Source organism: Pristis pectinata, chromosome 5 (assembly GCF_009764475.1).
Source record: "Pristis pectinata isolate sPriPec2 chromosome 5, sPriPec2.1.pri, whole genome shotgun sequence".
Classification (NCBI taxonomy): Eukaryota; Metazoa; Chordata; class Chondrichthyes; order Rhinopristiformes; family Pristidae; genus Pristis; species Pristis pectinata.
Genome location: NC_067409.1, coordinates 55,842,464 through 55,865,070, shown reverse-complemented (window position 1 = coordinate 55,865,070; position 22,607 = coordinate 55,842,464). Strand labels below are relative to the sequence as shown.

General features: G+C 39.4%; 1 protein-coding gene and 1 long non-coding RNA gene across 2 annotated transcripts in view; one reads left to right on the top strand and one right to left on the bottom strand.

Moving 5' to 3' along the window:
* The first annotated feature begins 83 nt into the window (after window positions 1-83).
* LOC127570890 (uncharacterized) lies at window positions 84-13,773 on the top strand. The gene is made up of 4 exons (XR_007956418.1): window positions 84-225; window positions 2,792-2,891; window positions 9,965-10,021; window positions 12,849-13,773. It is a non-coding gene; the product is annotated as an uncharacterized LOC127570890 (long non-coding RNA).
* A 4,326-nt stretch (window positions 13,774-18,099) lies between these two features.
* hepacam2 (HEPACAM family member 2) overlaps window positions 18,100-22,607 on the bottom strand; it is a 54,352-nt gene continuing 49,844 nt past the window's right edge. The window contains exons 8-10 of the mRNA XM_052016924.1: window positions 22,448-22,552; window positions 18,841-18,937; window positions 18,100-18,198 (exon numbers count right to left, since the gene is read on the bottom strand). Coding sequence (XP_051872884.1) covers window positions 18,100-18,198; window positions 18,841-18,937; window positions 22,448-22,552 — 301 coding nt within the window. The remainder of the gene's footprint in view (window positions 18,199-18,840; window positions 18,938-22,447; window positions 22,553-22,607) is intronic.

Below are 22,607 nucleotides of genomic sequence, written 5' to 3'. Positions count from 1 at the left end.
ATTGCGATAGCTCAGCCCTCGGCTAGTGCTGAAACCTCGAGTGTCTTCATTGGGAGCATACGGAAGCGGAAGAAGCTCATCAACCCTCTGCCACGCCAAGCTGCTCCTGCCTTACAGATGATACACTACTTTGGTCCTCACCAGCCACCCCAGAACCCACAGAACTGGGGTGGAAGGAAGTTATCTCAGGGGACTGTCTAGAGAAAAAAAAGTGGACTGAAAATTGTAATCTTCATTTGCTTTAGAGTTGAAAATAATTGAAACACTATTGTGTTGCTTGGTTGAGTTTGTATTAGAGATTATTCCTCATGTTTACTAAGCATGTCCTCAATCACAGATCATATTCTACCTACTATTGCCAATTTCTGGCTAAATTTGAATTCCATGAAGTCCTTGGCTTCACAAATGACTCTGTCACTTGTTCTTTTCATGTCTCTCACTGCCTCTTTGCAGAATTCCTAACATTTTGGAACTGTATCAATGGTACAGGCTCAACCTGACCCAAGGTGGAATATGTGGCCTAATGGAAAGACTGAATGGGGAAGTGGTTTTAAACGAGTAAGAAAAACATATTTGAAACTTGTGACTTAAATATAAACAAAGCAGGAGAAGAGAGCATGGGAAAGAATAAAGTAGAGGACATTGACAGAAAGAAGCCAAATAGAGTTACTGCCTTCTTGAGGCACCACCTCTTGAAGATGTCCTCAACGGCAGGGAGGGTTGTGCTTGTGATGGAGTTGGCTGAGTCTACAACCTTCTACATCATCTTTCGATCCTGTACATTGGAGTCTCCATACCAGGCGGTGATGCAACCGGTCAAAATGCTCTTCACTGAACATCTGTAGAAATTTGCAAGAGGCTTTGGTGACATACCAAATCTCCTCAAACTTCTAATGAAGTAAAGCAACTGGCGTGCCTTCTTTATGATTGCATCGATATGTTGGACCCAAGATAGATTTCTCTGAGATTGTTGACGCCCAAGAACTTGAAGTTGCTTAATGTTCCACCGCTGACCCCTCAATGAGGACTGGTGCGTGTTCGCCCAACTTCCCCTTCCTGAAGTCCACAATCGATTCTGTCATCTTGCTAATATTGAGTGCAAGGTTGTTGTGACACCACTCAACCAGCCGATCTATCTCACTCCTGTACGCCTTCTCATCGCCATCTGAGATTCTGCCAACAACAGTTCTGTCATCGGCAAATTTATAGATGGTGTTTGAGCTATGCTTAGCCACACAGTCATGAGTGTAGAGAGAGTAGAGCAGTGAGCTAAGCACACATTCTTGAGATGCTGTTCTATGTTCTATAATGGAGGGATATGGGATTTCTGCAGGTAAAAGGGATTAGCTATGTCGGCACAACGTTGTGGGCCAAAGGACCTGTTCTGTGCTGTACTGTTCTATGCACCTGTGTTGATTGTCAGCGAAGAGGAGATATTACTACCAATCTGCACTGACTGTGGTCTTCTGTTATGGAAGTCGAGGATCCAGTTGCAGAGGGAGGTACAGAGGCCCAGGTTTTGAAGCTTGTTGATTATTACTGAGGGGATGATGATGTTGAACACTGAGCTGTAATTGACAAACAGTAGCCTGACATATGTTTTGCTGTTGTCTAGGTGCTCCAAAGCCGAGTGGAGAGCCAGTGAGATTGCGTCTGCTTTAGACCTGTTGTGGCAGTAGGCAAATTGGAGCGGGTCCAGGTCCTTGCTCAGGAAGGACTTAATTTTAGCCATGACCAACCTCCCAAAGCTTTTTATCACAGTAGGTGTGAGTGCTACCGGGCAATAGTCATTGAGGTAGCTCATCCTGTTCTTCTTGGGCACCGGTATGATTGATGCCCTTTTGAAGCAGATGGGAACCTCCAACTGCAGCACTGAGAGGTTGAAGATGTCCTTGAACACTCCAGCCAGTTGGTCAGCACAGACTTTCAGTACCCTGCCAGGTACACCATCGGGGCATGAAGCCTTACAAGGGTTCACCTTCTAGAAGGATGTTCTGGCGTCGGCCTCTGAGACAGAGATGACAGGGTCGCCAGACGCTGTCGGTATTTGCACAGTATTCATAGTAAAGCAAGGGAACTAGAGTCAATCATCTGTTGGGAGAAACCAGATATATTTGGGACTATTGATACCTCACTAGAAAAATTAAATATTACAGGCTATAATATATTTAGAAAAGAATAGAGAAGAGAAAAAGAGGAGGTGGAGTTTTAAAAGAATCCAGGGATGAATTAAAAGAGGCATTGCTGCATTTAGTTAATGACCTGTCAGTAAAATGTGTAGAGAATGAACATGATGTCTGCCTTTAAGAAGGGGGATAGAAAATGTCCAGGCCATTTTAAACAGTCAGCCAATCATATGTGAAAAAGAAAAATGGAATCTTGCTGAAGAAAAGAATCGAACAACATCTGGAGTTGACAAATGTTTAGCATGATTTTAAATGGGAAAATCTTGCTTGCTCAATGTTACTGAATTTTTGAAAAGTTAACAGACAGTAAATAATTGCTGTACAGAAGATGTAGTATATCTATACTTTCAAGAGGCCTTGGATGAGGTTCACCATAATAGACTAATGAATAAGATCAGATAATGAGAAGGAAGTGGGCAATTAGCAGAATGGATTACGAGCTAGTTTCGAAGAGTGGCAGTAAAGGCTAACAACAATAGAAGAAGGCGTGTAGTGGTGTACAATAACGATCTGTGCTGGGACGACTGGTGTTCACAATTCACATTACTAATTTAGAATCTGGTCCAGATGAACCTGAAATATTGACTGTCCATTTCCCTCCATAGATGCTGCCTGACCAGCTGAGTTCAGGAGACCAACCAGTGAAGAAGACAACCCTGAGTCAGGGACTTGGAGAAGAACTCACCACTATTGAACCCTGGCCAGGTACATCAAGGGTGGGTAATATCTGAATACAATCAGTGGGTTTTGGAAGTTGTGAAAGTAAACTAAAGAGCTGTGTGACTAAAAGAGTTGTGAAACTAAAGCGTTAATGAGTCTTGTTTGGAACTATGTAGTGTTTGAACTAATTGCGATTAATAAAGAAGTATAGTTGTTAGGCAAAGACATTTTCTGGTCTGTTTTATCATGTGTTGTATTGAATTGGCAAAAGTATTATCAGCATTGCATCAAGTCTTTTTCATACATTGTGTAAACATAAAGTCAGATAAGTTTTTATGCAGGTTCCTCAAAGGACAATAGAAGAAGGGCTCTGAACTGTGGCCTTTTCCCATCGAACTTTTGCAGCAGCTACATCAATCTTCAGTGCATCCCTCAGCACATAGACCTGGAGCTTGGAATGTGTCAATCTGCAATATTCAGTCATGGACATCTACTTCCATTGGACAGGACAAAGGTCATCATTCACTGAGTTGATAATCTTCTAGCAACAACTCATGCCTGCCTTAGTGTTTGCCCCCAGGGAACACCTGCTGAGAGCACAGTCCTGTGTTATGCAGTTACGCAGCTGTTCAGGATGAACCGTGAAAACAACCGCCTCTCTTTCCAGACCTTCTTGGCAAATGTGCAATCTAGAAGAGATAGATGATTGTGTCATCACCTGTGTAGCCACCTTATGAGCAGTTGAGGACTCTGGTTGTGCAAAGAAGGATCTAACAGGGTGGGCTTTTTCATCTCTAGCCAAGCAAGGTCTCAGCGTTTGTATTAAAAATCTGGTGATGAGACGTTCGGGCTGATACATTTGATAGTTTGTTGGAGAACCATCAATAGGATCCACCAGCTTCTTTCCCTGCAGGGCCTTGAAGACATTCTGTGTAGACCTTGGATAGCAAAAGGATATTGAGAGTTTAATCCGGGAAAAAAAGGAAGCATATGGCAGTCATAAGCAACTGGAATTGAGAGAGTCTCTTGAGGAATATAGAGTGTGTAGTTCAGAACTTGAAAGAGATTATTAGGGCCAAAGGGGGTCTTGAGATAGCCTTGGCAAGAAATATTCAGGAGAATCCCAAGACATTCTACTACATTAGGAGCAAAAGGGTAGCCAAGCAGAGAGTTGGTCCCTTTAAGGACCAAAAAGGGGAATCTCTGTGCAGAGCCAGAGACTGTGAGTGGGGTCCTAAATGAATAGTTCTCATCTGTATTCACCAAGGAAAAGGGCGTGAAAGAGAGTCCGTTCAGGGAGGGGTATATGGATAATCTGAAGCATGTCAGTACTAAGGAGGAGGTGTTAGATGGAGATGCAAGAGACTGCAGATGCTGGAATATGGAGCAACAAACAATCTGCTGGAAGAACTCAGAGGGTGAAGCAAGCAGCAGTAGAACCTGATGCAGGGTTTTGACCCAAAGTATCGACAGTTCCTTTCCTCCCACAGATGCTGCTTGACCCACTGAGTTCTTCCAGCAGATGTGTTAGATATCATGGAATGCATAAGGGTTGACAAATCATCTGGGTCAGATGAGATCTATCTCAGAATGCTAGAGATTGCTGGATTCCTGATGGAGATTTTTGCATCGGTATTAGCCACAGATGAGATGCCAGAAGACTGAAGGATAGCTAATGTTATTCCTTTATTTAAGAAGGGAAGCAGGGATAAGGCAGGCAACTACAGGCCAGTGGTAATGAGATTATTAAAGAAAATTCTAAGATAGGATTTATGTACATTTAGAAAGGTAGAGGCTGCTCAGAGATAATCAGCATGGCTTCGTGCAGAGGAAGTCCTGTCTCATTAATTTGATTGAGTATTTTGAAGAGGTAACTAAGAAGATTGATGATGGCAGGGCGGTAGACATTGTCAATATAGACTTTAGCAAGGCAGTGAACAAAGTCTGGCATGATAGGCTGGTCCAGAAGGTTAGGGTGCAGGGGATCCAAGGCATGCTGGCTAATTGGATCCAAAATTGGCTTGGTTATGGGAGGCAGACAGTAACGGTGGAAAGATATTTTCTGAATGGAAGTCTATGAAATGTACCACAGGGAATCTGCTGGGACTTTTGTTGTTTGTGATATATATATTAATGACTTGAAAGTGACTAGGAGGTATGATTAGTTAGTCTGTGGATGAAACAAAAATTGGTTGGGATAGCAAGGAAGGTTGTCGAAGGCTACAGCAGGATATAGATGAGATGGTAAGCTGGGCAAAGCAATGGCAGATGAAATTTATTCATGACAGCCTTTAAAGGAATTTAATTATTGAAGATATGAAAGTCACAAATATGCAATTCTGGTCACATTTACCATTGCATGATCGTTATCAATGCACCATTGCATTAAACAATCATTCAAGCCATGAGTCAGCATCCTTTGAAAAGAGTCAAGTGCAAAGACCAGTCACAGGAGGAACTGGATCTCAATTTGTAGCAGGTGGATTTATATCCCAATAACCTCAGAAGATTGTGTAGAGGCAGAGTAAAATTGGTGAAATAAATAGAAAGTGAACAACCTAAGCATGAGAATAAACCTGTAACCTAACTGCCAAAATGACATTAGGTCATGGTTGTCTTTTTTTTCACAACTAGGTGGTGCTGAGAGGTTGCAAAAGCTGTGAAAAGCTTGTACAAGTTGACACCAGATACCATCAGCCACACAGAGGCTTATAAAATGCCTGCTAGTGTTCATTAGAGGGGTTGCAGAGCATTTGATGGCTAGCACTTATCTAATGTTCACACCCTTTTTTTGTGGTGATCTGCTGTTGGGAGTAAAGACAAAAGTGCTTTTGATTTAAAGCACTTAAATGGTATACTCATTCTTTCATGGTCATTGTTGCTTTAGCCGAGAAGAGAACCTTTCAGCACATTGGGTGACTTTCTGGCAGCAAAGTATAAGGCCTTTATTCTTAAAAATTCATGGCTATCGATTGTTATTTTTAGAGAACAGATTTGAAAAAAAACATTATTATGGTATTTTAACTTTAACCCATTTTGTATGACATTCCAGACAGAGGACTTGTGTGTGAGTTTGAGGAGGCCTTGAATTCCCTGAATCTTAATCTTACTATAGGATAATAGAAAATGCATTCCAGTTATTAGAGGAACAGCCATAAGTACAAGGTAGCCTTAATACCACATATGACGCAGGAGTAATTGGAGACCAAGTGTCACATTAAGTGAAAAGACAATATAGAGGTGCACTGGATCAGGAGCTGAACACATGACAGCTAGAGCAAATGTATGTTTGCTTGAAGAAAAAGCTATTGTGAAAAGATTTTAGAAGGAAAAAAGGCAAGAAGACCTTTTGTACAAACCATTCTCGTTGCAGAATGTAAAAGAACATGAATGAATAGAAATGAGTGATCAAGCAAGAAAATCAGAGATGAGTACGACCGGGACAGATGAAGTTCGTAAAAGCCAGTAATTTAGAGTTACTTTACTCATCAATCTGGCATCTTTCTGGAATTTCAACAAAGGTGAATTTTGAATTCAGCGCTATTTGTCTTCATTTAAAACAACTATTGTTGAAGAAAAAGAACTTTCATTTCTCCTGCATCTTTCACATCTTCAGGATGTTCAAAGATGCTTTTAAGTCAGTGATGACATTCAAAGAATGGTCATTGTTGTAATGTGGGAAACACAGCAACTAATCTGTGTAAGCTTGCAGAAGCAATAATGTGACATTGACAATGTTGATCTATTTTGGTGATGTTAAATAAGTGGTAAATATTGATTGGACAACAAGGCAATTGTTTCAAAAGCTTCACTTTGGAATTTTGGATGGCATATTTATGCTCAAACCTTTACCCATTGTGTCTCTCTATACTTTTTATTTGCTTTGTTCGATTCAGTGAAAGATCTTTTGCTTTACTGTATTATGACAAAAACGTTTCCACACAAAATATCTTTCTTCAGACATCAATGATCCTTGATTTTCACGTCATTATTCATTTTTGGTTTTATTTTCATCAATACCAAACTCCCTACTCATTCTGTCAAAGGCCAAGAGATGTCTGCACATATTACAGATATGCCTTCTGATCTTCCTTTAGCCTCTAGATCGAATGTGACACAGAGTCAGATGCAATAGTCTCAAAATTATTCACAGGCTACCAACCTACATGACATTAAGGAATTTAAAAATTAGAGGAGGTTATGATGTATTAAGAGTAGTTCTTAATAAAAACTCAAAATGCTTCCAGAAAAGATGCATACACTGTAAACTAGATTTACTTAGAATAAAGGGAGTGATCCACCACCCTCATCCAAACAGTGAAACATGTTTATAAGCCTTATTTTAACAAATGGGGAACTTTCAGAGTCGGAGTCTGAATTAATTTCTCATCAGAGATCATTTCCTTACTTTGTTACATTTTGTAGTGCTTCCTTCATACCAAGATGAGAATTTGAATAATCATTTAAATGTCTCTTAGCAACATGAATAGTAGATAGAATTACAACTATATCAAAGATATACTTATCTTCATTATTTTACATTCAAATCAATCTCTTATATCACCAGGATACCTAGTAGGCTTTCAAAATTCAACAGCTACACTGGGCACATTGAGGATGAAATAAAACAAACATTGCAGCAAAGGGGGAAAAGCAACACCTGCACTTTTACCCCCATCTTTTTTGTCCAGGACCGCAAATGCACTTTCAATTTATTTGGCTCTATTCACTGCCCACAATGTGTTCTCATCTACAACATGTAGCCCCTGCAGATCAGGCAGCAGCAGTAGAGAGGAAAGCAGAGTTGATATTTCATTAGAATTGAGAAATGCTTAGCATTTTTTCTCATTTGACTTTACTCACTTCCTCAAACTGAAGTTTGCTGTTTGGGAGTCAATATAAATTCAAGCTATACCTGCCTTGTGTGTGATATATAGATAATTCTTTATTCCATTCCTACTTCTCCCCATCACCTGCATATTGATAGCAACTGTACATGATGCGACCCCAAAGTGTTCTTTCTCCCCGCTTCTTTCAGTATTTTAAAGGGCTCTTTCACTATGCTTCTTGCAGCATCTTCTCCCTTCCCCTGGCTTCTTCATGAAACTGCGGGAAATACAACACCTGCACTTTTACCACATCCCAACAACTATAGCATGATCGATGGAAAGGGACTCCACATATTCATGGTTCCACGAAGAAGGCCTTCTTGCATCTCCATATTATTTTCTGGTTGGGCTTCTACCTTCACTCCTCTGATGCTAAAACCTTTTTTCTATGCATTTGTTAGCTCTAGAATGATAATTAAAAAGCATCTTTTTCAACCTCTATCATTCTACCTGACATAAACTCGCATTCAAAATCTATGCAATGCTTGTTTTAACTTGCATAAGTTCTATTGAACCCTATTGTTTATTGGCCTGCATTGTCCCTTGGGGTGTGGGGGAAGCAGGGTAGTACAAGCAATCTGTAAATTTAAAAGGGCAAAGGTGGAACCACATGGAGTAAGATGGGAGCCTTGAATTCCAGGATGTTGAATTTAAGACTCATAAACTTTAACTCTTTATTAAAATGTCAGAAAATAAATGAATACCAGAACATGTGCAGATTTTTCAATTTAGAATCAACAGGTAAGGTATAAACAGAATTTGTCTGTAAACTTGTATGGTACAAAATCATTCTTGGCAAATCCATTTTATGTGTAATAGGTTGGCAGTGGTGGTGTGATAGCAATGGTGTAACATTAAACATAACTTTTAATTCACCAAATACCACAACCAGTGGGTACACATCAGTAACTTTAATCAAGTCAAAGTAGTTTTGATGAACTGCTTCTACTTATTTCCACCTTTTCTTCCAAACAGCATGGAAGGAAGAGAAGGAATTATCACTCCTATCATTCCAAATCATGACAAATTCATAATCTGTGCAAGCTTAATTCTATTTTCCTACCTCCCTTGGACTAACATTTACATCAAAAATAAAATATAAATAAAATATATAGCTTGGCTCCCAAGAATCTTCTACAATAATTACTGCAAGCACTGAAAAATGGAGGTGAGGGAGGTTATTCAACCCACTCTTACTCACTCTTCCAGTCCCCTGGACAACACTGTGTATGGTTTTACCTCCATTACTGAGGAGCAGTGAAATGATTGTGTGAAGAAATACTTCACAACATTAGTGACAAGTTCACCTTTCAACCATTTGGAAATATTATTCTACTTGCTTCACCCTTTTCCTTGAAATAAAGGTTTTCTTCATTTATTTTTTGGTGTGTTAGACACCAAAATAAATAATACCACTATAAGTTTCTTACATTCAAGGTGAATGCACAGTTCTTCAAGTTTTATCTCCTTGTTCAACCCTGTGATGATCAGGAGGCACATCTAGATTTTTTATCTTGCTCTGCGCTGCTTTGATGGATTGAATAGTTCTCTTTCTTCCTGATAACTAAAATGGAACGTAGTACTTGGCCACAGCATTGGACACTCTCAACACCAACATGTTCTGGTCTTTGTAAATGCTGTTCTCTGTTGGGAGCACCAGACTGCAGTCATGGCATCTTGATGTAACAACATAGTCTATACTTTGTATTCACTTTGATTACTGTTTCTGTCATTTGACATGTTAAGTATCCAAACCACTAACATTTAAAATATCTTTTATTAATTCTGCACTGTTCATTGAATGTTATATGTTGACTTGTTTTTCTTTAAAGTTGTGTAGGCATGTATTAATTTCATCTACTTTTGATTTGCCAATCGACAGATCTTATCTAGCTCCCACTAGTTTTGGGTTGATTCCTTTGAATCTGTTACTCGGTTTGCTTCTAGATATCCCTTTTGGTTTCATTTGCAAACTTGAACAATTTAAATTGAAGTTCCATAACCAAATTAAGAACAAGAAACAGCATTGCTCCCTGAATAAATCCCAAGGGAAATATTATCAATAACTTAACCAGTCCCAATACTGAATTATGAATTCAAACCCTACCCTCATAAAATATTCCTTGCTTCCTTTCTTTCAGAAAGATGCTCATTTAATTTCAATCTGCTGTGGGCCAGTTTAACTAGTTTGTTATTTACTGTAGAATAAAAATTCTGTTTGCTTCACAGTAACAAATTGATAACAAGCCACCATGAGGAGTATTCATCTCTATCACCTATTTTCAGGTAAGGATAATATTAAGACTACAAGAGTATTATTAAAACTATGTGTAGTGTATAATTATACCTTCAATGTGCAAGTTATATGCATAACTACCAAAGTCAATACGCATGTTTGTTTAGTCTTACCCACAAAGTGTTTCAGCTTCCCAAACAGGTACTTTTATTTTCCACTTATACAAAAGTAACTGTATCTAATCTCTAAGACTATTTACAATTTACAAGTATAATATTAATGATGAGCAGATCAAGACCAGTATATATAAATTTGCTGATATTATAATTCGATGTGTGAAACTAAGGTTCTGAGGAGGATGTAGTAACAGATGGAATGTAATTTTGAGAAAATCTTAGGTAATTCATAGTGGCAAAAAGAATAGAAAAATAAACATTTTTTTTCTTCAATGATACTGATGTTCGGACAGATTTGTGCATCCTTGGACGTGAAACATAGAAAGATAATATGCAGGTACAGCAAGCAATTAGGAAGGCAAATGGTACGTTGGCCTTCATTGTGATGGGTTTAGATGACAATGATAAAGAAGTCCTGATGAAACTGAATAGCGTTTTGGTGAGATCACATCTAGATTGTTGTTTCAATAGCTATAAGAAAGAATATATTTAGATATAGTGTTGAATATATTTAATGAACTATTTCCTGAAATCAATAAATGTCCTATGAGCAGAGATTGAGTAGGATATGCCTATATTCTTGAGAGTTGAGAGAATGAGGTGCAATTTTATTGAAATATATGGAGTCATAGAGCAATACAGCATGGATACAGGCCCTTCAGCCTAACCAGTCCATGCCAACCACAGTGTCGACCTAGCTAGTTCCAATTTCCTGCATTCAGCCCATATCCCTCCAGGACCCTTCCCTCCATGTACCTATCCAAGTGCTTCTTAAATGATATTATTGTATCTGCCTCAACCACTTCTTCTAGTAGCTCGTTCCGTATACTCACCACCCTTTGCGTGATAAAGTTGCCCCTTGGGTCCGTTTTAAACCTTTCCCCTCTCACTCTAAATCTATTGCCCTTAGTTTTGGACTCCCCTACCTTGGGGAAAAGACTGTTACCATCCACCTTATGTTTGCCTCTCATAATTTTAAACACTTCTTTAAGGTCGCCCCTCATTCTCCTACATCCAAGGAATAAAGACCTAGACTGGCCAACCTTTCCCTGTAACTCAGGCCCTCTGGTCCTGGCAACATCCTCATATATTTTTACTGCACTCTTTCCAGCTTAACTACGTCTTTCCTATAACAGGGTGACCAAAACTGTACACAGTACTCCAAGTGTGGCCTCACCAATGACTTATACAACTGCAACATAATGTCCCAACTCCCATACTCAATGCCTTGACTGATGAAGGCCAGCGTGCTAAACGCCTTTTTCACCACCCTGTCTACCTGTGACGCCACTTTCAACGAACCATGCACTTGTACTCCTAGGCCCCTCTGTTCCATTACGCTTCCTAGGGCCCTACCATTCATAGTGTAATGACTTTCCAAAATGCATCACCTCACACTTATCTGTATTGAAATCCATTTGTCACTTCTTGGCCCAGTTCCCTAACTGATCAAGATCTCGCTGTAATCAACGATAACCTTCTTCACTATCAACAACGCATACTAATTTCGTGTAATCTGCAAATTTACTGATCATGACTTGTGCGTTCACATCCAAACCATTTATATAAATAATGAATAACAAGCATCCCAACACCGACTCCTGTGGCACACCACTAGTTACCGGTCTTCATTCCAAGAAACAACCTTCAACCACCACCCTCTGCTTCCTACCTCCAAACCAATTTTGAATCCACCTAACTAGCTCCCTCTGGATTCCATGGGACCTAACCTTCCAGACCAGACTACTGTGGGGGTCCTTGTTGAAGGCCTTGCTAATACACAAGTAGACAACATCCACTGCCCCACCCTCATCTACCCTTTTGGTTACCTCTTCGAAGAATTCTAAACGGTTTGTCAAACACAACTTCCCATATACAAAGCCATGCTGATTCCTCCTAATCAGACTCTGTCTGTCCAAATGCTGGCAGATACTGTCCCTCAGAATTCCCTCCAGTAACTTCCCCACCACTGATGTCAGGCTGACCGGCCTGTAGTTCCCTGGCTTGTCTGTGCCACCCTTAAACAACGGAACAACATTAGTCACCTTCCAGTCTTTGGGAACTTCACCAGTGATTAACGATGAAGCAAATTCTGAAAGAACTTGAAAGGCTGGATACTAAGCAGACATTTCCTTTGGCAGATAGTTTAAAACTAAGTTTAACAGTCTCGGGGTAAAGAGGAGGAATGAGTTGAGGTAAAATTTATTTATTCAGAGGGTGGTGAATCTTTGGAATTTTGTACCCCAAAAGGTGTTGATGTTCAGTCATTGACTACTTTTCAGGCTGTGATCAACAGATCATAGGAATCAAGGGGTATAAGAATCGGGAGTCATGGCAAGGTTGAGGTCATGATCGGCCATAACTTTACAGAATGTGAACCAGATTCAAGAGGCTGTCCAACCTCCTCCTGCTCCCATTTTTTTACGTTCATTGTTTCTTAAATACTATAAAATCGAATGACAGGTTTTCATTGAATTTTTTTTTGCTTGATGGATGCACCTCAGTGAAACTTCTTGCAGTAGAGAGACCAAAAGCACCCCTGTACATTTTTCTACAGGCTCCTAAAACATCTGAAAGACAGACCTGTGCACTACTGTGGCTCTGAAAGGGTTTTAAATAATTCTTGGTAATTCTTCTTGAGCTGGTATTACAAATAATTATATGGATTCTTTTTAAATTTATAATTTTTGATCTCTTATAGATACATCTGAAATTCTAATAAGAATTGATAAGGAAGTTGGAACCTCATCATAATAGAACATACAGAAAAAATGGAATTTCCAGAAAGCAGAACAAATTTTTAAAATATCTTTTTAAATTCTGTACATTTTATGTTTTGATGTTCTAAAAACCTCTTTTAGATCATGTGCACATCTTTACACACTCTCCTCAGTCAGATAAATGTGCATGCCACCCCAAACAATACAGAAATCATGTAAATTGACTATTACGTTTACAAATCTTTAATTCTCTGGAAGGAAATGTATTATGCCAATTCAGAAATAGTGATTGGCACTTGTTGTGTTTGTCTGAACAATGGACTGGAACACTTTTTTGGCTTTTTGGGATCATAATTCGTATTGAGCACTCCCATATTAACTCTCTCTAATATTGTTGCTGTACTAACAATTTTATGGTCTCTCTAAGTTAGGTTATCAATTAAAATCAAAAAATATTAAATAATATTTAGTTTTGTACTGTGATATTGTGACAACTAGAAACACAACAAAATAATTGAGTTCATGATTCACATCACTAATCATGGCTGGATTCAGTCTCAGATGTGTCCTTTTACATTTCTCTATAAATAAATGTGTACAGAATTTTAATATACATCTGAAATTCTCATGGAAAATGTAAACCAATCCCTTCATAAAATGACAGTTTAAGGTTAAGAATCAATACATTTTATAGATAACACTTAAAAATGAAAGGTATTTTCTGATAATCTCATGCAGCCACTGAAAACATATTCTCAATAGTATATTACATTTTCTGCTGAAACCTTAAAAGTTAAATTGTTATAAACTTTGCAGATGAATAAATGTTTTGCAAACCGCTTCAGTGATTTTTCTTTTTTGAGAAGAAATAATTCCTTTTGATTCACCAAAATGCTGGACAGTAAAAGGTTCTGCTTCTTGTTGTCTGACCTTGATTGTCCTTATAGTTTGTTGTCAAAACACACAGTTGCAGCCTTCAGGCAGGTAGGAAAATACAGCATCCAACTGGTAAAATACAGAAAAGACAAGTTTATTGTACTTTGAAATATGTGTATTCACAACAATTTTCCTGTTTTATTTTCAGCATAAGCAGAACACAGTTAACTTGTGCCTATGAATAATCAGCAAGTTTAAATGGCATGATATGGTCATCATCAAATCCTGAACAATCAGATAACAATATATTACTATCATTTTTTGAGTCCCAACCTAGAAATTAAATCACACCACAGATTTTAAACACTAACTTTGAATTGAAACTATAGAAAATGGCATTACACTTTATATTCAAGTTTTAACAGTACAGTTCAATGCAAACACATTCATTGTTCTTTATCAAACTTCCTCTATGTTGCATTCACAAATTAAAAAAAAACTGCCCACACATCCTTGATGAGAACAGTTGTATTACTGTTATCTAAAGATATCCTCCACTGTAGTTGATCATTTTAAAGTACTGGAAGGTTTTTTAAGACAACTTCTGTGTACATTGGTTGGTGTAGACAGCTACAAAATTTGACATCTTCTCAATTGCTATTATGATTTTAGGTTTAAGAGGAGAAATAATGCACAAAATAGCTCAGAGAAGTTGGAGAAGGGCAGGAAGGCAGAAGAAGATCTTAGCCCATTCTAGTTATCAGGACCAGGCCACCTTGCCTGCTTTTGGTTAGGCAGCCCTATGTCTGGTCACTCCATTCACCAGAATGAACTTGACCAGGTCTGTGTCAACTGTTACTACACAAACATTAGCCAGGACAAGTTCACAGATGTCATTGTTTGCAGCTCTTCACTTGACCAATTTCTACATCTTAGAGTCTTTCCAGATTTCAGAACATGACATTGATAACATCAATTGATAAGTGATCCATTCCTGCATTATGCAAGTCCTCTTCCTTGCCAAGACAAAGCAATTTGTCTCCTTCCTAATGATGGTAACTGAACAGGAAAACAATGTTCTGGGCTTTGCCAAGAGACCAAGCCATATCAGATTCCTCCAATCACAAGTTCTTGTGGGCTCTAAATTAAAATCCCTGATGAGACATGAATAGGAATGGTTATCACATATGCAAATTAAAACACGTCCCAATTTCTTACCAATGTCATGATGTTTTAAGCCAGGACAGTTGTCAATTCCCTATCTCTTTCTTATAAAAAGGGAGCAACTCTTAAAGCCCAATGGTGGGAGGACACAAGTAGAGATGCAGTATTTCAGAAAGATCAAGGGCCATAATCCTAACAGGTACCAGAGCTTTATGGCAATATATTTTGGTGCCATCACCAAGCACACACATAAACATCACTGGCCCTTCCTACCTACCTTCAATCCCAGTCCTTGAACCCTCCAGATGAATGCCCACAATAGTAGTGGCAATACAAGAGGCCTTAATTCTTATACCCTCTAAAGTGTAGACTCTCAAGAACCACTATGTCCAATACAGAGAACTGTGTGGAAATGGGACACAATCTGAATATCTGTTCAAGATTCTTGCCTAAGTCATCAGGTAGGCATTGCAGATGCTTTTCCCACTTCACGTCTGACTTGGGTACAGTTTCAATCTCTCTGAGGTTCCATTTAAATCAACTCAGCAGGCCAGGCAACAACCGTGGAGAAAAGCAGGCAGTCAACGTTTCAGGTCTTGACCCGTAACATTGACTGCCTGTTTTTTTCCATGGTTATTGCCTGGCCTGCTGAGTTCCTCCAGCATCATAGTGGTTTTCACCCAGATTCCAGCATCTGCAGTCCTTTGTTTCTCCATTTAAATCAATGTGAGTTGACCTCAGTCTCAGTAGAACATCTAATTGTATAAATGGGTTGCTTCCAGATCACATGCAAGTATTTTCTCAAATTGTTACTGTTAAATTTTTTTTTAGATTTTATTTACAGCGAGGTAACAGGACCTTCCAGCCCAACAAGTCCGCGCCGCCCATTTTAAACCCAAATTAACCTACCCATACGTCTTTGCAATGTGGGAGGAAACCAGAGCACCCGGAGGAAACCCACGCAGACATGGGAGAACGTACAAACTCCTTACAGACAGCAACGGGAATCGAACCCCGATCGCTGGCGCTGTAATAGCATCACGCTAACCGCTACACTACCGTGCTGCCTTTAACTTAGAACTAATTTCTACTTATAGAGTCAGAGTGTCATGGAGATATACCACACAGTCCATACCATCTATACTAATCCCATTTTCCAGCTCTTGGCTCATGACTTTCTATGGCTTGGCAAGATAATTTCTAAATGTTATGAGAGTCTCTGACTCCACCACCCATTCAAGGCAGTGCATTCCAGATTCCAGTCACTCTCTGGATGAAAAGAAATTTTTCTTCAGATCCTCTCCAAACCTCCCAACCTTACTTTAAATCCTTATCCTCTGGTTTTTGATATTTCTGCTACGGGAAAATGTCACTTTCTATCAACCTACCTATGTCCTCATAATTTTGTATATGTCTATTAGGCTCCTCCATTCCAAGGAAAACAAACCTACACTATTCAGTCTCTCCTCATAACTGAAACACTCCATCCCAGGCAACATCCTGGTGAATCTCTTCTGCACCCTCTCCAGTGCAATCACATCCTTCCTGATGATTGGCAACCAGAACTGCACACAGTACTCCAGTAACAGCCTGATAAATGTTTTATAGTTTTGTACCATGACCTCCTTACTCTTATATTCTATGCTTTAGCTGGTAAGCATCTTGTATGCCTTCTTCATTTCCTTAAATATTTTTGCTGCTTCCTTCAGTGATCCTTGGACTTGTACACCATCCCTCTATTCCCCAAAGCTTCCTGGGACCCAACCATTCATTGCATATATCCTAACATTATTAGTCATCCCAAAATGCATCAACTCAACTTAGCAGGATTAAATTCTATCTGCCATTAACCATCTTACCAACCCAAACTACCATCCTCACTATCAGCAACACCACCAACTTTCATGTCATCTGTGAACTTACTAGTCGTACCTTCTCCATTCACATTCAATTCATTAGTATATATAAAACAAACAGTAAGGGTTCCAGTGCTGATCCCTGTGGTACGCCACTGGTCACAGGCTTCCCAGTCATAAAAACAACCTAATTTCTCAACTTACCCTGGATACCATGGCTCTAATATTTTGGACCAGTCTCACCTGCCAAAGGCTTTACTGAAGTCCATGTCAACTATGTCAACTGTACCGCTCTCATCACTTCACCTCGAATCTTCGAAAAAATTCAATTAAATTGGTCAGACAGAATCTACCCCTAACAAAGCCAGCTGACCATCTTTGATATGTTTCCAAGTATAGATTAATGCTGTCCCTCAGAATTTCTTTAATAACTTACCAGTGATGTTTTACTCATTGGCCTGTAATTAACTGGCTCATCCTTGCTCCTCTTCTAGAATAAAGGTGCCACATTTGCTCTGCTCCAGTAACCTGGCACCTCAGCTGTGGCCAGTGAAGATTTAAAATTCTCCATCAGGGTCCCAACAATCTTCTCCTTTGCTTCTCATAGCAGCGTGGGATACATCTGATGAGGCCCTGGGGACTTAACCATTTTTAAACCTGCTAATACATGTAATACCTCCTCCTTCTTAATGTGACCTGTTGTAAAATTGAACCTCCCTCTCCCCGAATTTTCCAACTACAACACCCTTCCCCTTAGTGAAAACAAATGAGAAATACTCATTTACAACCTTACCCATGTCCTCTGGCTCCATGTACAAATTGCCCCTTTGGTCCCTAATGAGCCCCACTCTTTCCTTGCTTGCCCTCTTGCTCTTGATATACTTATAAAATGCTTTGGGATTTTCCTTAATCACCTGCCAGTGGTATTTGGTGGCCCCTCATTGCCCTCCTAATTTCTTTCCTATGTAGCTTGCTATAATTTCTATGCTGCTATCGGCCCTCCCTCATTTTTAATTCTCTATAACTTATATATCTTTCTTTCCTTTATCCAACACTCGATATCTCTTTACATGCAGGATTCCTTGGATTTGTTGCCCTAATCCTTCAGCCCTGAACTTTCACTGTTTCACTTTTGAATGGCACTTGTCAGTTGTAGAGTTACCTGCAAGAAGCTGCTCCCAATCTAATTCCATCCAGTTTTGTGTCTGAGAAGATTGAGATTTGATCTCGACAGTCTGATTGAGGTAGCTCTAATCTCTGCCATATGCTTAAGAATAGGGAACTGCATTACTAATTCAAAATGAAAGCCACTGTACCTGTTGTGATCAGTCCAACATCAGGATGTTTTTGGTGTCTGGCAAATGACTTCATAAACTGTGCGGATGTCTGGTACTCGAATAATATCATACACGGTACTTAATTTATCCGGTGGGACCTGAAATATATTAAATGAACAAAATGCATATATTTTTCAATTAATTTAAAATTAGCTCACATTCATTAAAGAAAAATGTCACATCCCATAAAATAATACTTTATTTAGAATAACTACTGAACTTTAACAAATGACTTCATCCACATTGTATTGCTTTTATATTAACTTTCCTCATCCACTTTAATGCACCTAGGTCCAACGTAGTTCTGTGCAAGATAGATATTTAAAAACAATACTTATTTTTAAATAAAACCATGTTAAGAATTTCAAATTCAATGTGTTCCTGTTAGCTGATAAATATCACTTGTTAAACAGAGTAATACTGAAATTACTTTAAACCCATGTTAAAAGTAACAACATCCACTGTAACTTATTGTTTTAGCTCTGCCAAATTCACTAAATGTGTCATTAAAGTAATTCAATGCATTTTAATAAGAATGGAAAAAGAGCAAATTTTAATCAAATGTGTTTCTCTTTACTAGAAATGCATTGAGCTGAGGGATTTTATCAATGCTGAATGCAATTCAGTACAGGCCCTCTCCAAGTTACGGAAAGGTTCCATTCTGTGAGCTGTTCGTAACCCGAACTGTTCACAACTCAGAAATGTAGCCACAAACCAAGTTCCCAGGCGGCAGAACTTGCCTGCAGTCCGACAGCAGATCCATTCTGCCAGTATCGCCAATGCTCATTCATATGTACCGGCTGTACATACGTCTGGTGTTCGTAAACTGGGGAGAACCTGTACCAACATTAAATTTTTCCAAGTAATGGTTAGATTAAACCTCCCACTGCTATATCACAACAGTAGGTTTTCTCACCAAATGCAAAAGCACTTTCTCCATCAGTACAGTGATATTTCTGACTAAAGTCTGGCCAATTTCTAATCAGAATCAGATTTATTATCACTGACTAGAATGACATGAAATTTGTTGTTTTGCAACAGCAGTACAGTGCAAAGACATAAGATTACTATAAATTGCGAAAATAAATAAATAGTGCAAAAAAAAAAAGGAATAATGATGTTGTTCATGGACCATTCGGAAATCTGATGGCCAAGGGGAAAAAGCTGTTTCTGAATTGTTGGGTGTGGGTTTTCAGGCTCCTGTACCTTCTCCCCGATGGTAGTTACGAGAAGAGGGCATGTCCCGGATGGTGAGAGTCCTTAGTGATGGATGCTGCCTTCTTGAAGCACCACCTCTTGAAGATGTCCTTGTTGGTGGAGAAGGTTGTGTCTGTGATGGAGCTGGCTGAGCTCCATGACAGGAGACAGGAGTCCCAAACAAAAATTTAGCTGCAGTAGGTTTAGACATTTAGTCTTTATTTACATGCAGCATTTCAATTTGATTTTACATTATAACTTATTGCTAAATACTAAACTCTAGAGGACTTTGGGAAGGAGAGGAGTAGATGCGGTTTGAAAGAAAATAATTTCACTGTAGAACATTTTGAAAAGGTGAAATACTCAAAACTGAAGCAGTGCAGTGTCAATCATGGTAAATATAGTATGAAAGGTTAATAGTTTCCATTATAAAAGTGGATATTCAATGTCACTGGAATATTTAAATGAACTGTACTCAGATGTAAGATTTTTTATCTTATGTATCGTGCCATAGGTTGAATTAAAACTAAGTGCAGTCTTTAGGTGATGCAGGACTAAAAGGCCACATGATGACTGGAGTAGATGTATAGATATCATTAACTCCCCACTTTAAAGTCATTCATTCCATCCTGATTTTTCTATCTCTACATACATTTCCACGTCCACATTTAGAATGGAAATTACATATATGCATGCTGCTCTTAGAATCTTTTTGAAAGAAAAATGTTGACAGAAAATCTCTATGGATATAATTTGTTTAATAAATCCTCTATATTGTAGGTCACCTGTTGTAAAATAGGACTTTGAGGAAGTAGAAATTCAACTTTAGAGCATTTTTTTTTGTGCTGGTGCCTAAGATGAAGTTCATCCTTGCTGTTTCTTACTTGGAAAATATATAGAAGGTGTTCGTATGATCTTCAATATTAACAAGTAGGTTGAAAGTAAACAAACCATTTGCCAGAGAAATTATGAAGGTGGTGCAATGTGCCTGTCCCCATTATCCTGCATTGCTGCATTGGAATCTTCTTCTTCTTCATAGGTAGACATACAAGATTGAGGATGACTTGCTTCCACTCCATTTCTATGCAGCAGAAGATACTTATGCATGAATTCTTTCAACATAGGGTAGCTGTTGCACACCAGCTACCATCTGATCTTGACAGAGCAAGATCTTAATCCAATGGACAGTATGTCCAAGATAAATAGAGACCAGGCTCTAAAAGTGTATCGCATCACTCAACAGTCCAAGTGGACCAAGCAACCTCAGCGGACTTGCATTGGTGAATTGTAAGATCTGCCCACGTACATAAAGGCTGAATGCTTTCAGCTCACAGCCGCACAGCCTAGAGGGACGTTGAAGGTAGTGATCAGCAAACCTCTCCGCCAATCCAGCCACCCTCCAGATGGAAAGAAAACTAAATATGGCTGTTACTCCAGTACCATTTCCTTTGCATTATACCCTTATTAGCAATGGATCATGAATCACTGGAATTCTCTATTCCAGACAGCTGTGGAGGCAGAAATATTAAATATAGTCAAAGTAAATATTGACAGAGGAGTATGGGGAGAGAGCAGGAAAGTGGAATCGGGGTCAACATTGCATCAGTCATGATCTTGGAATTGGAATTGGTTTATTATTGTCACATATCCCAAGGAACAGATGCAGATCAATTCATTACACAGTGCATTGAGGCAGTACAAGGTAGAATAATAACAGAATGCAGAATAAAGTGTAAGAGCTACAGAGAAAGTGCAGTGCAGGTAGACAATAAGGTGCAAGGTCATAACAAGGTAAATTGTCAGGTCAAGAGTCCATCTTATACTAGGAAACCATTTAATAGTCTTGTAACAGCGGGATAGAAGCCGCCCTTGAGCGTGGTGGTATGTGTTTTCAGGCTTTTGTATCTTCTGCCCAACTGGAGAGGGGAGAAGAGAGAATGTCCAGGGTGGGTGGGGTCTTTGATTATGCTGGCTGCTTTACTGAGGCAGCAACAACTGTAGACAGAGTCCATAGAGGGGAGGCTGGTTTCCATGATATGCTGAGCTGTGTCCACAACTCTCTGCATTTTCTTGTGGTCATGGGCAGAGCAGTTGTCAATACCAAGCCCCGATGCATCCAGATAGGATTCTTTCTATGGTGTGAAGTAGGCTGAGGGTCATAGAATCGTACAACACAGAAACAGACCCGAGATATCTATCTACACTAATCCCATTTTCCTGTATTGGCCTGTATCCCTCTATTCTATATCCATGTACTTCTCTAAGTGCTTTTTAAATGTTGAGTTTGCACCTGTCTCTACCACCTCCTTCTGCAAATGGTTCCATATACCCACCACCTTCTCTGTGAAAAACCTACGCCTCGGATCTCCTTTAAATATTTCCCCTCTCAAACTGTCCTTCAGTTTTAGACTCCCCTAGCCTTGGAAATAGACTGTGCCTGTCTATCCTATCTATGCCCCTCACGATTTTGTAAATCTCTATAAGGTCACCCCTCAGTCTCCTGCTCTCCAGTAAGGATAATCCCAGCCGATCCAATCTCTCCTTGTAGCTAAAGCCCTCTATTCCAGGCAACATCCTGGTGAATCTCTTTTGCGCTACCACATCCTTTCTGTAGTGTGGCGACCACAACTGCACATAATATTCCAAGTGTGGCCTAATCAAGGTCTTGTACAGTTGCAGCATGATTTCCCACCTCTTATACCCTACACTATGTGGACAAGCAAACTAAATGCCTTCTTCACTTCCCTTTCCACCTGTATTGCCACTTTCAGGGAGCTATGAACTTGCACCCCAAGGTTTCTCTGTACAGCTAAGGTTCCTGCCATTTACTGTATACGTCCTTCCAGTATTAGATGACTCAGAATGCATTACCTCACATTTGTCTGGATTAAATTCCATCTGCCACTGCTCTGCCCAACTTTCCCTCTGTATCGTATCCCTCTGCATCATTAGGCAACCATCCTCGCTATCCACAACACATATAAAGGTCCCAGCACTGATCCTTGTGGTACACCACTAGTTATAGCACCGATCTCTGTGGTACATCACTGGTAACAGACTTCCAGTCAGAACAATAACCTATCCACCACTACCCTCTGCCTCCTATCACCCAACCAATTTTGGAATTTTGGATCCAGTTTGCCAAAATACCTTGGATCCAAAGGGGGCCTTGGATCCTTGAGGAGCCAATTGGTTGCAACTGTGAAAAGGAGTGAAGGTTCTGTATCTTTAGGTTCTTCCATCACTGGGATGTATCTGAAGTCAGACAACATTATGCAGACAGCTCTTAAAGTAATACTTATATTCATAT